The sequence below is a fragment of the Myiozetetes cayanensis genome, unplaced genomic scaffold (assembly GCF_022539395.1).
Source record: "Myiozetetes cayanensis isolate MyiCay16 unplaced genomic scaffold, myiCay2020 scf4, whole genome shotgun sequence".
NCBI lineage: Eukaryota > Metazoa > Chordata > Aves > Passeriformes > Tyrannidae > Myiozetetes > Myiozetetes cayanensis.
The window spans coordinates 50,716,167-50,740,716 of record NW_026087631.1 but is presented as its reverse complement, the minus strand read 5'-3'; the positions used below and the strand labels follow the sequence as shown (position 1 = coordinate 50,740,716).

Sequence of the window (24,550 nt, the reverse complement as noted above, 5' to 3'; positions counted from 1 at the left end):
TACTCTCATCAGTGCTGCCTTCCTCTTTATCTTCCTTCTCACTTTCACTGTCAGATTCACTCCCTGAAATACAAATAACCCTTAAAATTTCAGTCTCAATATCTTAAACAAATAGTATTTTAGGTATGCAAGTTTGTTTTACATTAAACAATGGTTTAGTATTTTAAGATCCTATTGTAAGCTTTATCATTATTTACCCTGTGTCAAAAATAGGCAAGAAAATCACTTTCTCCTTACATTTACAAAATTTTGTTAGTTAAAGACCTGTCCTCTGCAGCCTATGGTATTATATACTTTATCAAATTAAAAAGTCTAATAATATATTAATTGCACGTGGATTCTTCAAAGTTACATAACCCCATTAGAAGGTGGAGGTGACCTCAAATTTTCCAATCTATACATTCACTTAGCTGCAAAATTATCTTTTCAAACAACTTGTTAATTAGATAATCTGTTCTTGAATACCCATTGTGACTGATTGAATCACTGTTTTAAACAAATTATTCATCCTCTAATTAATCACACAGTTATCAAATATTCAAATATCTGAAGTGAATATATATTTTTATTGCTTCAGAAATCATTAATTTCAGTGATATAGTTCTTAAACGCTTCTACATATTTCCTCAGTTTAGGAATTGGAAGGAAGCAGCTCCATATTCAGATTTTAAGGTGCCCCTCTTCCATGCAACTAGATGCTTATAATTCTTTAAAGTCTCTAATGTTAAACATTTTCTATGACTAAGGTCTGGACCTGAGAGAATTATGATCTTCACTACATCTGCAGTACATTAACATCTTCTGAAATGTCTGCCTTGGGGAACTGACTATCTAGCAATAATAGGGTTAAAAGTTAAAAGAACCTTTGCTCGCTGAAATCGACAGGCAGTTGTTCTACTCTTCATCATCATCCCCATTACAATAAACAGAAAATGTTACGTAGAATTTGAGAGAAATACTGATGCAGTTTGCTGAATAAATCCCACAAAAGACTACACAATTAAAGTCTGGCCATTTAGCAACACAGCAGCACATGCTATCAAAACAGTGCTTCACCACCAACAAATTCCCAAAAACATTAAAGACAAGCACATTCCTCTGCAAAGAGCTAGGTGCCTTCACTTTTAACTGGAGTTACAGACTCTTACTACTTACACTTGATTCAAAGCAGGATGAAAACAGCATGACAGCTTTTTAAACTGGGAAACAACGCAAAGGTTAACTCATATAGTGAATGTAAAATTTTTCCCCTCATTTCCTGACTTTATACTATATATATATATAAAAGAAGCTCTGGATTTTTTTGGCATTTTTTCCATTTTTTTATTATATAGCAGTCAGTTCTGAAAATACAGTTCTCCAGGCAGTGGAGATCCAAGTTGCTTTCCAAATACTTACCTGATGAACTGGTACTGGCAGATTCATCTTCTTCCTCTTCTGATTCAGAGTAGAACTTTTCAGCAGGTTTCTCCTTCTTTGGTTTACCTAGAATTCCAGTCCATTCCTTTGCCTGTAAAAAAATTTCAATTTAAATTTACTTTTGCAACCAGCAATACAAATATATACACATATCAAAGCACAACACTCAGAGCAGTGGTATTAAGCAGTTTCTAAATAAATCATCTAAACAAGTAAAAGAGAAATTATTAAACTTCTCTTATTTTCCACAATTAGGAGAACTAGAAGCTTTGTACATACCTACAAAAGGTGAGATAAGTCTCTTAGAGAGTCTAGAAAAGGATTTACTAAGGCAGATTAAAAGCATCAGGAATGATAATTTAACTTCTATGCCAAAAGAACATGAAGTCTGAGAGTTTTATCTCTAGATCCAACTGACTATGACTAGAATGAAGGGTAAATAGGGCTAGTCACCATCTTTATCATCCCAAGTTTTAAGTGGAAAACAGATGTGGACCCCATAGGTAGCCACAGAGGAATTATATTTCACTTCCATTGCAATTCCCCAAATAAAAGTAATTCTTACCACCAAGAGAATGCCAAAATGTGGCAATACTTAGCCCAGACTTCTTTTCTTTCCATATACCTCTATACTACTAGAGAAGCAAAGGAATAGCTCAGGACAGGAAAAAACCAAAAATGGCAGACAACTATATTAACAGAGTGATTGATATAGGTGTGCCTCAGTGACTGCTCTGATCTGGAATAAGACAAGGGTGCAAGGGTGTACAGCTCTAGAGACACACTGATTTCCTGCTGAACACCAAAATCAGCTCATGCTTAAAAAGCCAATATTCTTTTGGATATAAATGACAATTTAATGGTGCATTGCAGCTTAACTCAGCTTCCCTCACATATGTTGTGTAGGCAGATGCAGTATTAGAACAACCACAAAATTAATGACAATGAAATACTCTCCAAAGAAAATAACTGCAAAAAAAACCCCATGGCTGAAGGACTTTCCTGTTTGTTTTGTGGTTTAAATAGCTGGAGGTAGATGTTTTCTACTATGTTGTAGATGGATTACTCCATTTGATCAATTTCCTGCAATGCTTTTTAGTTTTATGGACAAAGACACCTTCACACATTCTTTCAGGCCAACCCTATAATCCTCTGTTTGAGCTGATTACCTTCAGATTCTTCCCATAAAAACTTTCAGAAGTTTGTACACAAATACGTCTTTTCATGAAATCTATATAAGAAGGTGGACACGTAATATTACAGCACTAAGGAGAAACGCTGTTCTACTACGCTGCTGTCCATTGGCTTCTGCAAGTCACACTTATGTTTTAGAATTTTCTCTACCCATTCCATGCCCAACATCATCTATGCAAATTAATCATCCACAATTTACTGCAGAAGTTGGCTCATTACAAGGACTGTGTGCTTTTCCTTGTATACCTGTTACAATGCCACACCTCCAGGAGCACCATCAGCACAGTGTATACCACTACATTTACATTTTTGTTACTGTTCAACAACCTTCACTGGCATTTTAGTAGGACTCCGGTACCTGACATATAAATCAAAGCTCTGATACCAAAACACAGCTTTGCCTCAGAGTTTACACTACAGTAACAAAGAACTGTAGAGGACCAGCCCTATATGTCAACACATGACTAGTGCACTAATAGACGACATTTTCCCATTATAAACTTTCTTAATTCTCTCCAGGTTATCCAAAATGTAAATCTTGGTCTCATCCAAACTTCACACTTCAATACATAATTTAACCCCATGCTGCTGATTTTTGTTTGTATTATCTTTTCTTTTTGTTTCTATTATCTTTTCTTTTTCTTTGTTTAGATGTGGATTTGTACACAAATTAACTTCCACTTATCTCCTCCTTTGGTAGTCCACCTACACTCAATTAACATACTGCAGCACAGTATGTAGAATATAAAAAATATGAAATCAGAAGTGAGATGGAGGTGAAAAAAGCCCATTTAATCCACAGAATTGGCCTAGAGTTTATCCACTTCTCTCACTGAAAAGAGCAAGCATTGTGCAAGCTTCCAAATGTTCCATTTCTAAGATAAAACAAGTAACTCAGATTTTCCCATGCATCAATGGTTTTCAGTACAGTACATAGATAGTATTTAAATATTTTGGAGTATTTTGGACTAATACTCTATGTTGACAAGTGCCTTCAGCAAAGTTACTTTTAATGATGCTGACGTACCGACTCGACAACATCGACGTTTCGGACAGAAGCATCAGGCGCCACCTCTGGCCAGTCAGACAGTTCCAGGTAGCCAATGGCTTGGCTGTTCAGTGTGTGAGACAAGGTGCCAAGCTGGAAATGATCCCGATCTATCAAAAAAAAATGGAGGGGGGAGGGGGAGGAAGGGAGAAATACACAAACACCGTAAGCTCTGCCACAAAGAGCAATCTTAATCAGGGCTAAAGGTAATTGCCATTGTATTACCTCAAATGTCATGGAATAAATATAAACTAGGAAGCTCTTCATAGGTCAAAAAACTGATTTCAGTCCATAGATTACAATAATCTCCCCCATAATGGTCAATAAAAAAGCTAATCAGTCAGTGTGTTTAGAGGTGTTGCTCTGAAATGTAGCTTCTCTAAAAATTACTTTACTGTGAATATTAAGAATGACAGCACAGTTAAACAATCCATATACATGTCTTGGCACAAACACATCCAGAATTTTAATAGTTTTTCTTCAAAATGGAGCTCCTTTTAGAGCTTCAAAATCAGACCTAAGTGTATAAAGTAAGTATAAAACCAAAAATTGTAAATCATTACAGTAACAGAGTATTTTTAGTTTAGAAAACCTGATAACCTTTTAATTTGAGAAGACAGACAATGGATCTTACTTGTAAAAAGACAGGAAAAATGCATAGGAAAAATTACGATTTTGAGAAAAATAATAAAAACCTAATCTACTGAGATTCAATTTATTTCAGATTCATAAAACATTTGCAACACTCACGTTAACAATCTTCTAATGAAGTCCAGATAAAATATTAGAGCTGTTCTCCTAAATTGAAGAAGAGTGTTCCTCAAAAGACACACCTTCTGTTATTTAAATCAAATTTAAAATCCACATGAATAAAAATGGATCAGTTTGTCAGGGTTTATCATTAAAAAAAATGCACTGTGTTTGCACCATGCAAATCCTGCTTGCTGAAAAGCAAGTAAGCAGACTGAGTATCCTTGCATATTAATCTTTTCTATTTGCTAAGTGACAAAATTTGTGAGAGTATTTGACATAGAATAAGCTGCTACATTCCTTTACACAATGAACATTTACCAAATGGTTTTGGCAGTTATACCTTTAAAAGGAGATTCAAGCAATGGGGCAGGTTTCTGCGCCAGAAATATTTTTTTGGCATATTTGCTTAAAGCTCCACTCTTCTCATTTGGAACAATAAGCTGCCTAATAAATCTTGTACGGTCTCTGATGTCGTAGCTTTGATCATACTTGCCGAGATTTAATACGTACTGGGTAAGCAATTTTGTCTGTGGAAAAAAACAGGACAAGAACAGAATCCAAGTTATTTATGATTATTGATAACTCTGGATAAACATATTTAAAGAGGTAATAAAAATGAATGGTTATGTCAAACAAATGTTGCTCCATAGGGAATATGCATTTCTAAAGCTGCAAATGGAATTCTGCAGCCAAAGCACATGTCCTCTTCTGTATTGGGGAGGTGAATGCTGAGTACTGAGAAGCAGCCATGTGCTAGATTATTAAACTGCTGAAGTGGAAAGAAAGGCATCATTAAAAAAATAATCATATATGGCAAACCCGCTGAAGGGTCTACGTGAGGATAATGAATGTGGAAATACAACTAAAAACATGGCACTCAAAACTTAATCGGAAAAATATGCAGGACATCAAAACATCAGAGGGTATTAGGGGGCTGGCAAACTGCTTCTGCTGAGGTGTGTTTTATGAAGAGATACTGTCCCTGGCATAAGCAGTGTCTGCACTCTGACTGCACTCAGTTACTTTATCCTGAATTATGACCCATTAAAGCAGACACATGAATCACTGAACTGGATTACTGCAAATTATTTGCAGTGCATTTAGCTGTTACTTTTTCATAAAAGCAAGCTGCTGATGCCCTCTAAAAACCAGGATAAAAGACTTCTTCCATTTTTTTCTTGAAGCTTAAAGCCTCCAGTAATATCAGTCATTTATTTATTTATATAAGAGAGCAACTTATACTATCACAGGTTTTTACAGCATAACAGGGCTTCCTAATTTCATGTCTCAGAATATTAACATGTCTTAAGTAATTCTAACAATTCAGTTAATTTTTAAGATAATAAAATAATATAAAAATGGAGGTAGACTTTCCCAGTATCTTAGAAATAATGTAGTGTAACCAGAACAATAGTGCTGAATAGACTTGCATCCATTAAATACATTTGAAAGAAGTAGGACACTTCCTTTATATAAAAGTGAACAGGAAAAAGAGCAGAAACAATATACCATGCTCAGGAAGTAAATTTTGGTATTTCAGCTCAGAATGGATGCATAACACAGGGTTAAAAATGTATCATCATGAAGGATCTATTTTCTTTATAGAAAAGAAAACAAGTTTGCGTATATATTTGTTTATCATACTATTGCTACAACAATAACACAGTTTCAATCATGTGAGAAGAAAAAATATATCAGAAAAAAAGAGTCAATTTTATTGCAGGCCATTTGCTAAAAAAAGATCAGTTTAATAATTTCCAACTTGAGGATGCAAGCTACAGGTTTTTTTCTAAAGATGTAAAATTACTTTTTCAGAATAATTATTAACTCCTGTAGGTAAAATACACAGTAAACAAAAATTGATTTTAATTTTAATCTCACGCAAAGCGTATTTGCACAACATTTTTTCACTAAATAATCTATGGTACCAAAGATTTGAAGAATCTAGTCATATTATATTAGAGTAACAGTAAAAGCATAGTCAAAAAACCCCTTCAGTGAAATATTTTTTGTTTCTTTTTTGTCTTTGACACCCAAGAATGTATCTGTGAAAAGATATTTTTTCCCCCCAAGGTACCGTCTTAGTTATGGTAAAGGTAAAACTTTCCCATATGTATTTCACAGCTTATCGGCAACTATTTCTGTATGCGGGTATAAAATTTTAAACAACTGCATCAGGCAGAGTATATGTAATCTGCACTCATGCAGGACTTATGCTGTTCAATTGAAATGGAATTGGAAGGGAGGGTTCCCAGGTAGCATGAATTAAACCAAATGAGGGATACCTCCTGCAGCCTTTGCCATCACTTGTCTGTGAAACAAGACAAGACTCCTCGATGTTGTGGCAGAAGGCTCAGCAGAATGGATCATAAAACACAATGGTCTTAACCTGTGAATTGCTATAAGGATGGGAAAAGTTTAGGGCCTTGTTTTCATGGTGGGCATTTTTTCAGTGAGTGTTGGTGGAATTAGAAAAAGACAAATTAAGACAGATAAAGGGTTGATCCTGAAAGAATGCATTTCCTTTAAAGGAATAATTTTCTCCATGATCCTCTGCCTTTCTTGTCCGCTAAGATATCTTTCCCATACTGTCCAATACAGATAAATACACAATAAATTTACATGGAAGACTGTTCCGTATCTTCAAGAAGTCTCCTTGCAAGCATCACATCTAGTACTGTTCTCATGAAAACAGCAAGGAAACATGAACATTTTTTAATTTTTTCTTACAGCAATGCAACCAAACAAGTAGAAGAGCTTTTCTACATGCAGGTAGTTAATAAAAAATATTTTAAATTAAGAACGATAAATAAACTAAGGAATATACATCTGTCTCTCCAATAAAGGAATTTCCATAAGTTGAAAATAATTGAGCAAGCATGCTAATTTGGTGAAATATGATACAATCTCCACACCATGACTGCTTCTTAGAATAGTGACAAAGTATTCTGATCCATGAGCTAATACATTTATTGTCATATGCCAATCTTGCCTGTTAGAACATGTATAATATTATACAGGCTTTTTTTTTAAATCCCCACACTTTTAGAACCCATTATTATTTTTTGTACATTTTGGTTTGGCTAGTGTGAAAAGCATTCATTCAAGTCATCCTTCAGCAACATTTCTGGAATTTTCTAGTGACAACAGTTCTATTTAAGAATTTATTGCCTATCCTATATTAGCAGCAATTAACCTTTTGGTAGATCTCCACTTGAAAACTTCATAATAGACATATTATCAATAGATGAGGCTTCACAAAGTGAGAGAAACAGTTATTTAGCCACTCTTTGATATCATTAGCTTGCAGCAACTTGATTCTTCAGATACAAAAGATAAGGGTATTGTGCTTAACCGCAACTGACATATCTATTTACACTCTACGACTACTTGGGACTTTCTCTGGTGGGAGTCTTACTGTATTAGGCAACAGAAACCCATCAAAATCTCTTTATTCTTCCTGCTATATGTAACAAACATCCAAGGCAACTATATGGCATAGTTTCTGCATAACACTTTCTCTTATATGAGCTCCATTTAGATAGCTATCTAGCACACCCACAAGGATTTTATGACCCTAAGTGTTGAAAAGACAAAGCAGGTTTACCAAACAATACAGACAACCAGAGGAAAGCCTGATTTTATTACATATTTTTACAGATAGGATTGAATCTGAAATTCTTTCTTAAATTATAAACAGCATTTAAAAGTTCATGGGGTGATCACAGGATTTAAAGTATACTGGAAATGATTATAAAAATTCTGAATATTAAAAGGAATTCCTGTAAATGTGCTGCACTAACCGTTTGAACATATGACTAAGAAAACCAAAAGCAAATAAAATAATAGATTTGGAGAAAGGGAATAAAATGACCAAGTCTTATTTACCCCACAACTTTGTACTTTTCTCCAAACAAGGCTTCATAGATGAGTTCAACCCACCTTTCCCTCACCTGGGGAAAGAGCTCTATTCATCTATTTGGTTGGTGTTGCCTCTGCTATTCTACCACTACTTTTCAATAGAGTGACACTGTAGCTTTGAGATTTTCACAACCCCATTAACTTTGGATGAAAATGATAAAATTAAAAAGATAAAGAAAAGATAAAATTAATTTTAAAAAAATAAAAAATACATACAAGTACAATATGGTAGGATATAATATAGAGACACAAAACACAAGTTGAGCAGAGATGGACAGACCAGCAACTGAGTAATCAAGTGTACAAGATCTGACATCAAGTTTTAAAAATAAGAGTGAAAAATGGTTGGACTTTTTTTTACCTTTTATAAGTTATTCCAGAAAGTAAATTTGTAATACTAAGTGAGTAAAGAAGTGCTACTCCTGGGAATAAGGATGTAGATTCAGAAGAGTGTTGCCAGCTCCTAAAGGGGAAACCCATGGTATTCTAGTTTAAAAGGAGCTTTGAACTCCAAGTCACAGGACAAGTCACCAACCTACACAGTTAAAATTTTTATACAAATATCCTGACCACTTGAGATGAGAAATTATTTTTCCACAACCTAAAACTAAAAGAGGAAAACACCCTTTGATGACGTTCATCCTTTAGTAGGCATCTCAGGAGACAGTTTCTTCTGCTTTATCATCATTACTAGATTTGAATAAAAAATATACAATGCTTATATGGTTTAAAATTTATTAAGATGTGAAACTGGAAAAAAGGCATCATGGAAATCATCATCCCTTTGTAGGTAATGGATTTTTCACCAAATATGGTGTGTAAAAATTTACATGAAAAATTACAAAAACTATATGGAAAATTATTAGATATTATGTAATGAGCTAAAAGAAGACAGTTTTGATAGTCAAATCAATCTTTTCTTATCTCAGTCAGCATTTTCAGCAAGACGAGCAATGACAGAAAGAAGTCACCTTTTGTTACTGCCCCATTTTACACTGTATAAGCAAAGCATTCATTCCTATCTGAGTGCATGGTGAGCCAGTTCATCTCCCACACACCCTACAAAATAAAGTCTCAGATCACATCTGTAGTTGGATATAGCTATCAAGGAACAAGAGGACACCACAGTCGAGGAGATGCAATATCATGTGCTGTGTAAATTGTTGTAAAACAAAGACGTACAGCAGCCCAGACAAGTGCATAAATCTCAGACAATATATCTCATCTACATGTGGAAAAAAGAAATCTTCAATTTTAGAACATTTTAAAGTAGTAATTGGAATTACAGTGAAAAATTAGTGTCAAAATACTATATTCCATAGCCAGAGAGTGATGGAGTTCACAATACTGTCACAGAGAAGAATGAAGCAGCTGGCACCTCTCACAGCTATTATTCAGCTGCTGGAGATGTAAGTTCACCTTTTTGTACTACCTGACATTTTTAGATTATCTTTATTATTAGAGATATCAAAAACCAACCTTCTCCACAAGGTAAAATGAAATAGTAAAAAAGCAAACATATTAAAAAATAAAAAAAGGGAAAGCAGTAACTATCTTTAAAACAAGAACTGATGGAAAAACAAAATGAGGCCTTTTACTGGCATCTCCTTTTAGATATCCTGGAAAAAAATGAGCAGCTTCTTGTTCAAAATGACAATTTTTTTTTTTCTGAAGATTCTGGTCTTAGTTTCAGAAAACAGCAACTCACATTGGGAAAATCTCCTATCTGATATTACTAATACAATTTACAAACCTTCCCCATTAATGTAAATTGAAAAATTGAGTTTCCCGAAGAAAGAAACAAACAAAAATTCATATTTATGATCCAGAACAGACTTAAAAGATTCATGGTTAGATTTAGTCTGTTAGATTTCTTGAAAACTGATGTTCAGCATTTCTTCTTACAAAAATGTGGACTATTTTGGGTTACGTATACAGAAGAAATCACTACTTATCTATACAGACTATGCAAAACCTACCATGACTCTAATACACACAATTCTGAGTTTAGGCTTACCTGCTTTGAGTTTGTTAAATACAGTTTTGCACCCAAGTTTAAGATCTGCAACTTCACAAGGTCATCTTCATTCGTGAAACTCTTGGCTGTCTTTCTCAAAACATCGGGTGCAATCTTTGGAACCCGCTCACAGTACTCGCCGATCAGCCACAGAATGCTGGCTCTGGCTACTGGAACCTGAGAAAACATTGAGAATTTTAAGTTAATACATTCACAGACCACTTGCATACTTGTATGTGTCGTATTCAATAAATAGTTAGACAAAAATACTATTTAAAGACAACTGCCATGCAAGAAATGCAGAGTGAAATTAAATACTGTTCAATATGGCCAATGTGTTAGACAGAATATTTATACAATATTTATACTGATTCTGCCCCAAAAACCACGTGGTACAAGTTGATGAGACAAAGAGAGGACGACTGGAAATAGAGGCACACAGAAGTGACATGTTCATGTTTACAGTACAAGCTGATGGTAACTGGAACACAATCCAAGCCTTTGAGGTTGGTTGTGAATCCTTGCCACCAGGTTACACTAAGCACCATGCTGAAACAAGCCAGAGTTTTCTGTATTACTACATTCATACAGAAATTGTTTCCAACAATACATCTTTCTCAAATCCTGCCTATCTAGTTTAAAATCATATGGCTTTCTTTAACACTATTGTTACCTTTCCTTCATTTTTATTCCAAATTTTATGGCAGTAAGATTCTTATTTTTGCAAATGTTCAAGACCAGCTGAACACAGAATTTTGGTGAGACAGGAGTTCAAAACTACAATTCTCAATTTCTGAATAGGACCATCTTAATTGAAAACACTCTGATCAGAAAGTTCTTACGTGATTCTTACAGATCTTAGAGATACTTGACAGTTTCACTGAAATAATTTTTTTTAGTGTGAATTGACAAAAAAATTAAATAGTCTTGGAATTTACAGTGCAAGAGAGGCAAACAACTGCTACATATAAGAACTTTAAATGCAGTCAGAGTATGTTCGTCTGCAAAACGGTAAGACTGATGCCATTACTGTACAACAATTTCAGAAGGGAAAGAGGTTATTTCTAATGTTCCAAAGGTTACACTGCATTAAGACCTCACACCCAATCTATTATTTTAAATTGGGATAAAGAATAGTAATTGAGTGGTACATTAAATTTTCCAGTATTGGAGCAGTTCAAGTTGCCTGCTGTACAGATAGATACCTCTAAATAAGAATATATAGGCAACTTCAGACTTCAGTTATGCTAGATTTATTTTTCTAAAATATTTCATTACAGACTTGTTAAAATACTAGAATTCTACAAGAAATCACCAAGTACCATGGTTTGGGTGGCAGCCTATCAGAAACATCCCTTTTCCTATTAACTATCTTCTTATAAAGTAAAAATAGCTCATTATCATATAATTAATTAGGAAACACTAACATCCTTATTGTACTTTTCCTAATCAAACTCAGGATGAAACTTTAAACCCACAAATAAATATATTTAAATATATTTATATATAAAAATATTTTTAAATATATTTAAATAGTGTGTATTTAAGCACAGTGTATTACTCCAAGTTTTTCCCCAGTTTGTAGAATGTAATTATCAGAGTAATAAAATAGTTTTAGAATGTTAAATAAGTAGACTAAACAAAGTCTAATTTGAAAAACAGTGACAAGAAGGAAGACAGGTGAAATTTCTCATGAGACTCTGCCTTTTAACCAGGTGGTTACCTTACTATGCAAATACTGTATATACATTAAACACAATTTTGTGCCACAAGAATCAATATCAATTAGAGACTTTTTGAATCAAACCCTGAGCAGAAGCCATTTTAATGAAAAGTGTATGTCGAACTGATGAACCCAATGTTTCTGTGTCACTGGATTCATTTGGGGTCAAAATCACACAATATTTTCAGACTTCTTTTTCCCTGTTTAAGTCTTCCCGTTCTCAGCCACATAATATCAAGTGCATGATCCTGCAGCTGTTGTTTCCAGGGCACTCAAAGCAGCAAACAAGAAATGAAGTCCTTTCCAGACCTTCACTGCCTTTTCCAGTACAGCTTAAGTAGGGACCTTGAATTGACAAAAATGCAGGAAATAATACTTTCATTATTCAGCCCTGCTCTGCATTATCCTCAAAGGCAAACAGGATTGTAAATTACTTTGCCTGATGTTTTATTCCATATGCCCTGAGCAAGTGGTTAAGTGCACTTTTTAAGCCTTTAGTACCAGGAGGCAGTTTCTAGTACCATTTCAACCCATTACTCGTCTCAAGGAAAATAAATAAACAGTTAAAAAAGAAAAAAGAAAAACCAGCCAGACCCTCCCCTCAAAGCAAAACTGGTTACCTTCATCAGTTAGAGAAAGCTATTATAAAGATTTTACAGATTGCTCTAAGCAGCACAATTGAAAAACTATTGTAGTTCATCTCTCAACTTAATCACAAACCACAAAAGGCTAAAGTACAACTTAAAATCACTAATTCTGATTATCCATGTGTCAAAATGAGGAGATATTCGAATTGCAAATGAGATGTAATTCTCTGCATCCAGAAGAAAATTTGCATAGCTAGCGATTTTTTTTTAATTTTACTTGGAATCAGAAATGTAAAGAGGGATAAAGTTGATTGGAAATGTCAGACTGACAGCAAGAAGAAAAGGTGCAGAGGAAAGAACAGGCCCTTTCCTGTAAGTGTATTTTTTAACCTGTCACTCTAAAAGCTATACACATGAGCCTATCACAGAGTGAACACCTAGCACAAACTAACATTGCTTAGATCTCCAGCCCACAACTTAGCAAGTCATTAAATTGTAAAGCAATGACAATCTTATTAACACATTAACAGCTAAATGGACATGTTTTACTGATTTTTAAAAACAGAAATTTATAGACATCCAATTATTATCTTGTTTGATATCTGCAGGACACCACAAGACACACATTTTTCAGCTACAGTTTTTGAAGAGTGTGGAGGAAAGGAGCTGGAATGTAGCTAGATCAAGCTGTACTATGCTGTACTCTGCATAAGTCTATGTACTCAACAAATATCAGACACAAAATAGGTATCATAGATCTTTGCCTAGGCACACCTGGGATAAAAGTTTAAGGTACAAATGAAAATACAAAAGCAAAGGAACAAAAATAACCACTCTTTTCAGATACGTAAGAAACAATCAATCAAAGGGCAAGATGAAACAGACCTAATCTTTACTGTATATGAGAGTCAGTGGTCTACAAGAGCTCAGTAATTTTTATTTGAACTTCCTAATACTTCTTATATTGGGTCTTATTATTTATATATATGGTCTTAACATTTAACGTTTTTTACCTTATCTTTTATTTATTTTACAAGAGAAAACACTTATTTTCTAAATATTCTATATCCTATCACTTTCTAAACTGTTTCTTGTATTGGGTTTGCATGGTCGGGTTTTGGCAGCAGAGGGTCTACAGGGGGGGCTTCTGTGAGAAGCTGCCAGAAGCTTCCCCCATGCCTGGTAGAGCCAATGTCAGTCAGCTCCAGAATGGTCCCATCACTAAGACCACTGGATGGTCCCACTGCTGGCCAAGGCTGAGCCAATCAGGAATGACAGTAATGTCTCTGTGATAACATATTTAAAAGAGGAAAAAAATAATTACTGGGCAGAGGGAAATTGCAATCAGAGAAGAGCAGAGTGAGAACATGTGAACAACTCTGCAGACATCAAGGTCACTGGAGAGGGAGGGGGAGAAGGTGCTCCAGACACTGGAGCTGAGGTTCCCCTGCAGCCCGTGGTGCAGACCATGGTGAAGCGGCTGTCCCCTGCAGACCATGGAGGACCACGGAGATGCAGAGATCCACCTCCAGCCCATGGAGGAGACCCATGCTGGAGCAGATGGACGCCTAAAGGAGGTTGTGACCCTGTGGGAGGCCCATGATGGAGCAGGGTCCTGGCAGGGACCTGCTGGCTCATGAAGAGAGAGCCCATGATGGAGCAGGTTTTCCTGGTAGGAACTGTGGCCCTGTGAGGGATCCACGCTGGAGTAGCCTGTACTTGAAGGACTGCATCCCGTGGAAAGGGACTCACATTGCAGCAGTTCATGGCAAACTGCTGCCTGTGGGATGGACTCACACTAGAGAAGTTCAGAAGGACTGTCTCCTGTGAGAAGGATCCCAGGCTGGAGTGGGGGAAGGACTCTTCTCCCTGAGCAGCACCAGAAACAACCTGGGATGAACTCACCATAAGCCCCATTCCCCGTTTCCCTGTGTGGCGGGAAGGAAGCAGAAGCTGGAAAGGAGGGAGGGATGAGGGGAAGGTGTGTTTAAGATTTATTTTACTTCTCATTATCATGCACTGATTCTGTTAGTAATAAATTCAGCTAATATCCCCACTTCAAGTCTGTTTTTTCTTTGACAGTGATTGGTGAGTGACCTCTCCGGGTTCTTAACTCATGAACCCTACATTCTACTTTCTCTCCCCTGTCCGTTTGCAGATGGGAATGATAGAGGGGCTTTGGTGGGTACCTCGTGTCCAGCCAGGATCAACCCACTACACTTCTGTAGATGAAGAAGAAGAAGACAAGAATGTCAGTAAAGTACCTGACCTGAAAGAAACATTGCTAGGAAAGATTTTTAGGCACCTTGATTGTGATTTAGGCACCTTGACTGTGATTGCCAATCACAATCTCAGGCTAACACAATATCAATGAGAGAAATTCAGGTACCAATCCATTAAGGTATTCCACTGAGTTTACACCAGTTTTGTTTATTTTAGAGGCTGTTTGCCATTTACCTAAACTAAACCCTGATAGAACAACCAGAAAGTTTATTTTTTCTTTAAGTGCTTGTTGATTTAATAGTATTTAATTCTGTTCATGCTTTCAGTTGTGCATTACATAGTATTAAAATTAATTTCAACTCTAAAAATCAACAAATAACTACTTTGGTCACATCCTCCTATCCTCTAGTTTCTGTCAAGTTCATTCAACAACATATCATTTGACTGCTTCTCCTACATCCAAATGCAAGAGTCATTCAAAGACAGTGGTATACTCCTGCATACGGCTATAGGGTAGGTACTGTAAGTTTCAATTCTAATACTTTACCCAACAGAAGAGGTCAGGAAGAAAAAAACAAAAAACTCCCAAACACTACAAAAAACCATGCAAAGTAACTGTGTATACAAATGTGTATGTATGTACACATACTGTATGTCAATGTAATAATGGTCAGGAAACCTTGATTTGTGTCTCTGTCTTACAGCACACAAAACTCAAGGCAATTGTGTCACATCAACTGACAACCACTTTTACCAAGAGCAACGTTTAAAGTACAGGCACAAATCTCAGGAACTCCAGTAATACTGTATTAAATGTTGACCCTTCAAACTCACATCCTCAGTAATTATATTCTTCTTCCTAAATGTATATGCTCAACCTTTACAGAAGTAAGGGGATGGGGGTTTGGACTAGATCACCTTTACAGGTCCCTCTCAACCCAAACCATTCTGTAAAGGAATACATTCATTTTCAGACATAATTGGGGCAGGTTATTTCAGAAAAATTATAAATATGAACTTCTTCCCGATTTATTCTGAAGCATACTGAGAAACATGTATCTTGGAAGTTATTAAAAAATTACAGGGAAAACTGTCAAACAAGATATAAAACAGCTCTCACCTTGGAGAGCCTACATCATTGCTTTGTTCTTGAATAAGAAGCATGATTCAGAATCAGATTTTGACTTTTAATTTATTCCTATGACTGTTCTATGCCACAGACTGTTCTCCTACTACTTACCATTTTCTGATATTCTGTACAACCTCATACTGCAAAACCTGAGAACACCGAAGTAGTTCAAGTACAGCATGTCTTTCTGCCCCCCTTATTCAACTTAGAGACTTTATTTTCTAAAAATATTCTCTTTATTTAAAACTTAAAGCATTTACCTGGAAGCTTTGATTGTATAAAACTCTTCTAAGTGTTAAATGGAATACTTAGAAAATAACTATTTTTGCCTGTACAATATGTGGAAACAAGATGACAAACTCATTTGGTGAAGTGCCAGAAGTTGTCTGTAATAAGATTATACACTATTTAAGAGATTGTAATAATCAAAATATTGAACAAATTTTCTGAAGACACAGGTGATTATTATAAAATAGGTAATACTTATTTTGATATGTAATTAGCAGCATTATCTTATATCCTCTTTTGATATAAAAAATTCAGTAGAATTTATTGTCTTTACTTCAGTTAAAGAGTTTGATCATTAGCTCTTAGGGGTCAAAGATTCATTTTATTTGTCAGCAAACATGAACCAAGAATATCACATTTCCTCTCTCTTTTAATAATCCAAACTTTGCCAAGTTCAACTACTGAAAAATGAAGACTCACTGATTTAGAAACTGCTCCATCATGAACAAATGTGCAATTTTATGAAACTAAACAGTCTTACTTAAGAGGCTCTACACAAAAATAATTACTGACAGATCAAAATCTGTCACCATTGGTTTATGATGAAATAGGTAGCTTATTGGTCATCAGGCCTATATTCTAATTTAGTATAGACTACTAAATGTTGTACCAATTACTGGGACTGTGCGGAGAATTTGGCAAGTAACTATTTGCATACCTAAAGGTCAAATAAATCTAAAGACAGATGATAACGAATAATGCAAATTTTACTGCTAAATACCACAGAATCTCACAGGAGAGAAAAATGCAACTTCAAAACAAACTCAACAGCAGCATGTCTGATACCATGGAAAGCTCAGGTGATTTGGGGAAAAAGGTTTAAAATAAAATTTTTTAAACTCCACTCCAGATCACTAACACAACTGGCTGATAATCCTCAAGATAGGTGCTGCTTTGCCCTTACTTTCATTGCATCTTATCCAATTCATATTCTAAACCTGCTATTCATCTTGGCATAACAGTACTAGCAATACTCAAAATTTCCAGGGATCTTTCTCAAAATTGTTTTCCAGATCTAAGGCACAAATAGATGCCATTTGACAACTTCTATTTCCTTTTCTTTAAGATCACAAAACACCACATTTTATGTCAAAAATTAAAAGCTATGTTGTATTTCTCTAATATACCTCTTTCCATTTGTGGCACAAATTCAAAGGACATAAAAATTTCACTATCTGTCAACAAGGAAAATTAGACAGTGTGAAAAAATACTCACTGTAATGTTATCCAAGAGTTTGGCCATATGCTTAATAATTTCACCATGGTGTGCTGGTTGGGTTTGCAGCAGTTTCTTAATGACAACAACACTTTCAGCAACTACGACTTCTGTTTCAGAGAAAACAAATTATTAATTTTAAAAGCATTTATGCAAAGGAAAAAGTCATAAATAATTGATTGTAAAATATTTCAAAGCTTTTAAAACATGCTTTGCAGAACTGAATTCCATTTACTTGGTAACAAAGACGTAAACGGTTCTAAGTATCTCAAGTTCAGATTCCTGAATCAAGTTATAAGCAGCAAAAAGAGGACAAAGAAACATTCTAAATGGAAAAATTTCATCCTACTACATACTTTTTATGAAACTGTCTTTTAGTAAAGACACATTTTGTATTTTTCCTTCTCCAACTGAGGAACAGTGTGAAAAAAAAAAAAAGTTTTTCATTAAAATCACGCATATTCATAAGTAATTTGAAATCTGCATTAAAAATACAAACAAGTTAAATTTTCAAAGAAATATTCAACATTAAAAGTAACAGATCATTCATACGCTGGAGAAATAATTACGCATTTCCTTTGCACTTTTACACATTCTAAACAGTGCCTCTCAGATCTGTAACGTAATCTCTAGTACATTCCAATGAAGCTTCTAAGTAGCAAGCTGCTCTAAGATTCATGCCGAAGTCATGCACTGGAGTGCTTAACTACTGTAACAAGTAACATTCATAGCCTATTCAGCTTCTATGAAATATACAACTTCTAAAGCTAAAAAGACCCAATAGGTGCAAAGGTGCAAGAGTAAACTGCTGTCAGGAAAGATGAAGTCTAACTATCACTGGTTAAACAGAGATATTCCTACATCTCAAGAGTTAACCTGACACATGGACCATTCATTTAGCAATCAAGGATGGTCAAGTTTCAACAGAACAGCATGGGGAAGAAATGCCTAAATTTTGGGGTTTGTTTGCTTATTTTTTTGAGAAAGCGAAGTTCTTTATGGATATAGGCTTTTCAAAAGATCTGAGTGTGCATCATTATGCCATAAGCTTATGAGATGCTTAAGTTTTAGCTTGCAGCTTTTTGTGTCATCCTTTATTTGACATGACATCTGTCATTTTCTAGACTAATTCCTTGAAGCAAGGTTAACATGTCTGCTTCATATATCTCAACGTCTTGTGTAATCCTACAGATGAATCTAATTTAAATTGTGTTTTGCCAGATACTAAGAGAAGAAGACAATTCTTGAAAATTACAATCTGGAATATTTATAGCGTGATACATTGAACAGTTCAGAAAAATAAAACGGAACCCAAAAACCTAAGCAGACTTGAAGTCATTATTTAAAACACCTGTTGACAATGTAGAACTGATTATGATAAAATCAACTGCACTAAATGAAATGTCACAATAGAAACCACTTTAATGCAATCTGTGGGAGCAAATTTAAGGAAAATAAACCAGAACTGTGAACAAATAAACCAGTACAGTTCTTTTACACAAGTCTGGATACCAGGAAAGAAAGTACCAACAGAAATAAAATGACTTTATTTTAGAATAAGGGCTTGCACAGTCCAGAAAAAATAGAGAGAATCTTGGAGGCTTGCTTTACACACACAAAGAATCCCAAAAATAAGCATGAAACAAAAGACAGACATGTAGATCTAAAAACCAAACTCCAACAAAACACTAAAAGGGGAGATAAAAATGGCATTCTGAATGAGCAGCAAGAAAATTTTAAAATGTAACTTTACCAGAATTATCAAAGGAAAAGTGCATAGAAGGCAATGATATATGAACACAAGAATTTCAAAACAGCGTAAATTATATCTACGGGGTCATATCAGTATCAATCCAGGCTGGAGGATGAGCACTTTGAGAGCAGCCCTGCTGAGAAGGATTTGAGGTGAATGAAAAACTGGACATGATGCAGCAATGTGCGCTCAAGAGCCCAGAAAGACAATTGTATCCTGGGTTGCATCAAAAGCCTACATGGCCAGCAGACCAAGGGAGGGGATTCTGCCCCTCTGCTTTGCTCTGGTGAGACCTCACCTGGAGCACTGCATCCAGCTTTAGAGTACACAGCACAAGAAAAACATGGACATGTTGGAACAACTCCAGAGTAGGCCACAAAAATGATTAGAGGGCCGGAGTACCTCTTCTATAAGGAAAGACTGAGAGAGTTTGGGGTTGTTCAACCTGAAGAATAGAAGGCTCTGGGGAGACCTTCTAGTGACCTTTCAGTACCTAAAGGGGGTTTACAAGAAAGATGGGGATAAAGCTTTTATCAGGGCCTATTGAGACAGTACAACGGGTAATGGTTTCAAAGAAAAACAAGGTTAATTTAGATTATATATAAGAGAGAAATTTTTTACAATGAGGGTGGTGAAACACTGGAACAGGTTACTGAGACTGGTGGTGATGCCAATTCCTGGAAACATTCAAGGTCAGGTTAGACAGATGTTGGAGCCACGAGGTCTAATGGAAAGTATCCCTGCCCATGGCAGGGGTGTTGGACTAGCTGATCTTTAAAGGTCCCTTCTATACCCAAACACTCCTGTGATTATTTGGGTTATTAGAAAGTTATGCAAATGGTTAAAAACAATGTCAAAAGGCAAGTACTAAGTATCCAGGTAAACCTGAAGTTTCTGCTTTTCAGAACGACACAAAGTTTAACCTGTTTAACTTTTCCATCCTTATAAATAACAAAACTCAGAAACCCCATCAATACATATAAACTGAAAGTTACAAGGAGTTGTTTTGCTTTTATGTCATTCTAGCAGTAGTTACACTAGATATGTAGTATTTACCTGATGTATTAACAGTTCAAAAGATTTTATAACTTTCCTGGTTTTGTATAAATTTGTAGGGAAAAAAAAGTTTTAGCTATACATCCTACAACTGTGTTTACATTCAACCTGCAACTTTCAAGACAGAAAATGAAAGTCACTCATTTAAAAAAAAACCTGCAGAGTTTCTACTATATGCAGAACACAGTTATATACAGTATATACAGACAGAAAAAAGAGACTTCCAATAGTCCTATCTGTCTTTTACATCTAAAATGACTTTTATGTCACAGTGTGGCCAGTGGTCAGTTGAAATTATCAACGCAATAGTCAAATGCCAAATGTCACATCAAGGAACCAAAACAATTTTTCTTCCTTCAGCAAATGAGGAAGGAAAATAATTCTCAGCCCTCAATATGGCTTCACACAGAACAGTCTCTCCAGGAGTCAGTCAGGTCCAGGTGGGATAACTCTTTACAAAGCTTTTTGAGTGTCTCATTATTGCACTTTCTAGTTTCTGTTGTGCTTCTGTAGTTCAAATGTTGTTGGTTTTGTTTTTTTTTTCCATAGCCCACAGCTTTCCTGAGTAGGGGAAATCTGACTTTAAATAAGCCACTGATAAATATCCAAAGAAATTTCAAGAGCAACTCTTGCCTTCCCCACAGCCTTGTTTCTGGAATGACATTCTGCCTCTCAGCACCCAAGTTCCAGAATGGTGAATTGTACAGCCAGGTACAGTCAAGATATCTTGAGTGTTGGGTTATATCTACAGTTAAGGCCATTCCAGAACAAGAGCATAGAATTAGAAGCCAGTTTAGCCACAAGCCTGTTCTTCAGCATTCTATTTTGGTTTGGTAGAATTAGTCTGGTCACCTCTCTGACTCTGCTTTCATGGACCTCAGAACCTGTTGGATCTACCAGCTTGTGCTTCATGCTATGCAAAGCAGCAGAATTAATTCCAGGTCTTGAATTACTATGAAAGAAGTCACACAGTAAACAGATTGCTCGTATACTTAAACGTTGAAAGTTGAGGGAGAGCAAGATTACCAAGACTCCTACACTGGCTAAATCTCTTTTTATTCCCTTACCATGCCAAAACTCGTATATTCAGTAAGCTGAGACTATTGGTAATTTCCTGTCACCTGGGGAAAGGCACCACATAAATTATGCCATTCTATTCCTTCCTTGAAAGAAGGAATGAAGACACTGCAACTATGGTAAAGCAATTTGCCAGCTGCCAGGTTTAAAAGATCCTCAATATATCCTTTGCAGTCTTTCAGAACAGTAAGCACAAGAAGATAATTTTATTTGCTAGACAACTACTTAGGAACAGACAAGAAAACTAATCTTGTTGAGACAGACCTTTGTATACATAGACTCACATGTGTGTGTATATATATAGAATTACTCTGAAGAAAATATTAAATTGACAATCTATGATAAAAGAAAAACCCTTTTCCTCTTATCTTTGTTTCTTCTTAGCAAAAAGAAAAACAAAGCAAGAAAACAGAAAAAAAAGGATTATTAAGTAACAAACTCAGTATTCTGAAGTGATAGTTTTATTATTTAATTTAAAACAGAAGAAAAATGGGGATCTGTACATGCTGAAAGGAGCCCTTTCAGTTAGAGTAAGATTGCTAGTAGAATTAAGCAAATCAAGAACAAGCTTTAAAGCTTGTATTTTTACAACGGTAATTGCTGAATGTAATACAAAAAGATGCACTGTGCACACATGCCTTGTAGCACAATTTGGGAAGATATTTTAAACATAGTTGATAATCAGAAAAGCTTAAATGTAAACAAGGTCTAGAGCACTAGGAAATTAAAAGTTACATATATTAAAACTACAAAGCACTGAGGCCTCTCAGGAATTTCTGATACGAGGTGAGGGGGTTGAGAATGAGGATTCACAGCTTATAAACCAAGTAAGAGAAAGCTCTGAGTGTATTAGTGGGTCACAGGATGACTATGTGCTGCCAAGGCGATGTCCCCAATAAAGCTTTTTTTATGATTACCATCAACATACCCGGAAGATATGCAGAGGCACTAATGCTACTTTTCAAAGCTTAGAGGAGATCTCATCTATGTTCTCTGAATAATTCTAATTACTCCAGGGCACCCCAAAATCATGTTTTTCCTCCTTCCTGACATTATTTTTAAAGCATATATTTCCTAACTCTATTTACAATATTTAACTACTTTCACATAAACTGTACACTACATAATCATCTTCCAGTTCTCTACTTGACTTATCATCTTCAATATTCATTGGCAACCAGTAAGATTATACAATATTATCAGGTATTGATTTATAGTGGTGCTATATCCTATGACTTTATCTGCTCCTTCTTATGTTCCTTAGTGACTTGCAACTCTGTTTCACTATATAAAAATAACAGAAGGTTAGGTTACAAAATCAAGCCAAATTTGGGGCTATTTATCCTAAAAGTATTTAATTTTTTTAATTCAGTTAGGCATTGATGCAATAAAAAAAAAATTCCAAGCTTTCAGCACCCTCTACAGGCTAACTGCTTAGATGCAACTAAACATATAACAGTAAAACTACTGCTATGAAAAAAACCATCACACTTTAATAAGCACAGCATTTTAAGAAAAAGTAGGTAAAGATGTAATTGCAGGCCACAAGGAATTAATTTCACTAACAAAAGAGAAAATATGTACCCATTGAATATGATATGCTTTGGAAGTCCAGGATCACTATTTTTATCCAGTCTTGTCAGCTAAATTCTTACAAAAGTCAACCCTAACATGGTTTTTAACGTGATCTGCTCTGTGTGGTCCTCATTAAGAAAAGGTTTCATGCCATCAGCTACTGAGAAAACAAAGAGAACATTTAGCTTACCATCCCTGTTGGACAGCAAACATACAAGGCCGTTGAGGCATGTGTCAGTCACTTCGGTGATGTTAGTTGCGCATCTGCCTATAGCCTGAATTGTAGCTGCAGCAAACTGTTTATCTTGGCTTTTCACGTAAGTCTAAGGAAACAGGATTTTCATTAGTCAATGGATAACTCTTGTCACACAAAGACTTACCATACTATCCTCATAAGACAGACACATACTGTACAATAAATTCAACCTAGAAAGCTACATTGCACATTAGTAGTAATATTTTTTCACCTGTCACTTTTAGAAGGTATTTTCTTTTCAGCTTTGGTCACCCGTGGCCATGCAAACCTCTGATTTCAAGGAAGTTTGGGGCAGGGGGCAATTAACCAAAAACAGCAATTAGTTTGTGTGCATGGCTGGAAGAGTCGATGAGCTCTCTCTTCAGAGAGGTTTCAGTTCATTTAACTAGGAGCATCTGTGAAACTATGAATAACCTACCTGCCTGAGAACCAGTACCTTTCAGAGAAATCCAGCCAGAGAACTGAAGCAATGAAAATAGATGTCATAAGCAAAGAGGAAAGAAAGAAGCACAGACACTGTTTCACAATATAGGTAGAACGTCTTGCTGATAAAGATATTGGAGACAATACTATTTCATCAAATGACTTATGGAAGTGAGGTTCAGCCATAAATGCTGATGGCCAAATACCGCTAAAATTAAGACTATCATATAGTGACTTACAGTGTCAGTCAAGTTGGTAGAATTTGTTTTAAAGAATACAGAATGCTCAAGTTTTTGCCACCACTTAATTTCTTTTTTTTGGTAGCTGGAAGGAGAGTGAGAAACAAAACATTGAAACTCCTTTCGATATACAAAAATCTCCATTATCCATCAAGATATAAGACAGTTTCATTTCCATTTTGAGAACATTTTATCCTGGAAAAGACTTAAACTTGAAAAATTTAAGCCTAAGAATCTAAAAGAAACATCCAATAAAGGCAAAAGAGAGCATTCACATTAGAAGAATACACTTCTCTACAAACCTGAAATTCTCGAAGCAGCGTTGATATGTTGGCTTCATTTGCTAAATTTGTCAAGATTTCAAGCTACAAGAAAAAAAAAGGTATTTTATCAAAAGCTAAAATATTACAAACAGTACCACATGTACACTATACTTTTATTGTACATAAGTAAAAGACAGTACTATTAAAATACCATTCAGAATTCAACAGAGTATACCACTGTCAGTTTCAACTGGCACCAGCACTGCGTTCAAGAGGAGTATTTTCTTTGCTAGTACTCAAAAAGTTTTCAAAGCAGGACTGTAGGGTGCAGTGATGCAATTGCTACAAGCTCTAGCTTTAGTGTTGCACTGCATATCAAATGGACTTGAA

General features: G+C 35.5%; 1 protein-coding gene across 4 annotated transcripts in view; it reads right to left on the bottom strand.

Moving 5' to 3' along the window:
• AP3B1 (adaptor related protein complex 3 subunit beta 1) overlaps window positions 1-24,550 on the bottom strand; it is a 150,426-nt gene that overhangs the window by 64,688 nt on the left and 61,188 nt on the right. For all 4 annotated transcript variants that reach the window (XR_007630479.1, XM_050328755.1, XM_050328753.1 and 1 more), the window contains exons 12-19: window positions 24,200-24,262; window positions 23,170-23,302; window positions 17,519-17,628; window positions 10,353-10,529; window positions 4,755-4,941; window positions 3,641-3,771; window positions 1,399-1,510; window positions 1-63 (exon numbers count right to left, since the gene is read on the bottom strand). The exon at window positions 1-63 is cut by the window's left edge and continues 94 nt beyond it. Coding sequence is in view for 3 of the 4 variants with exons in the window: in XM_050328755.1 (XP_050184712.1) it covers window positions 1-63; window positions 1,399-1,510; window positions 3,641-3,771; window positions 4,755-4,941; window positions 10,353-10,529; window positions 17,519-17,628; window positions 23,170-23,302; window positions 24,200-24,262 (976 nt within the window). In the remaining variant the exon portion in view is untranslated. The remainder of the gene's footprint in view (window positions 64-1,398; window positions 1,511-3,640; window positions 3,772-4,754; window positions 4,942-10,352; window positions 10,530-17,518; window positions 17,629-23,169; window positions 23,303-24,199; window positions 24,263-24,550) is intronic.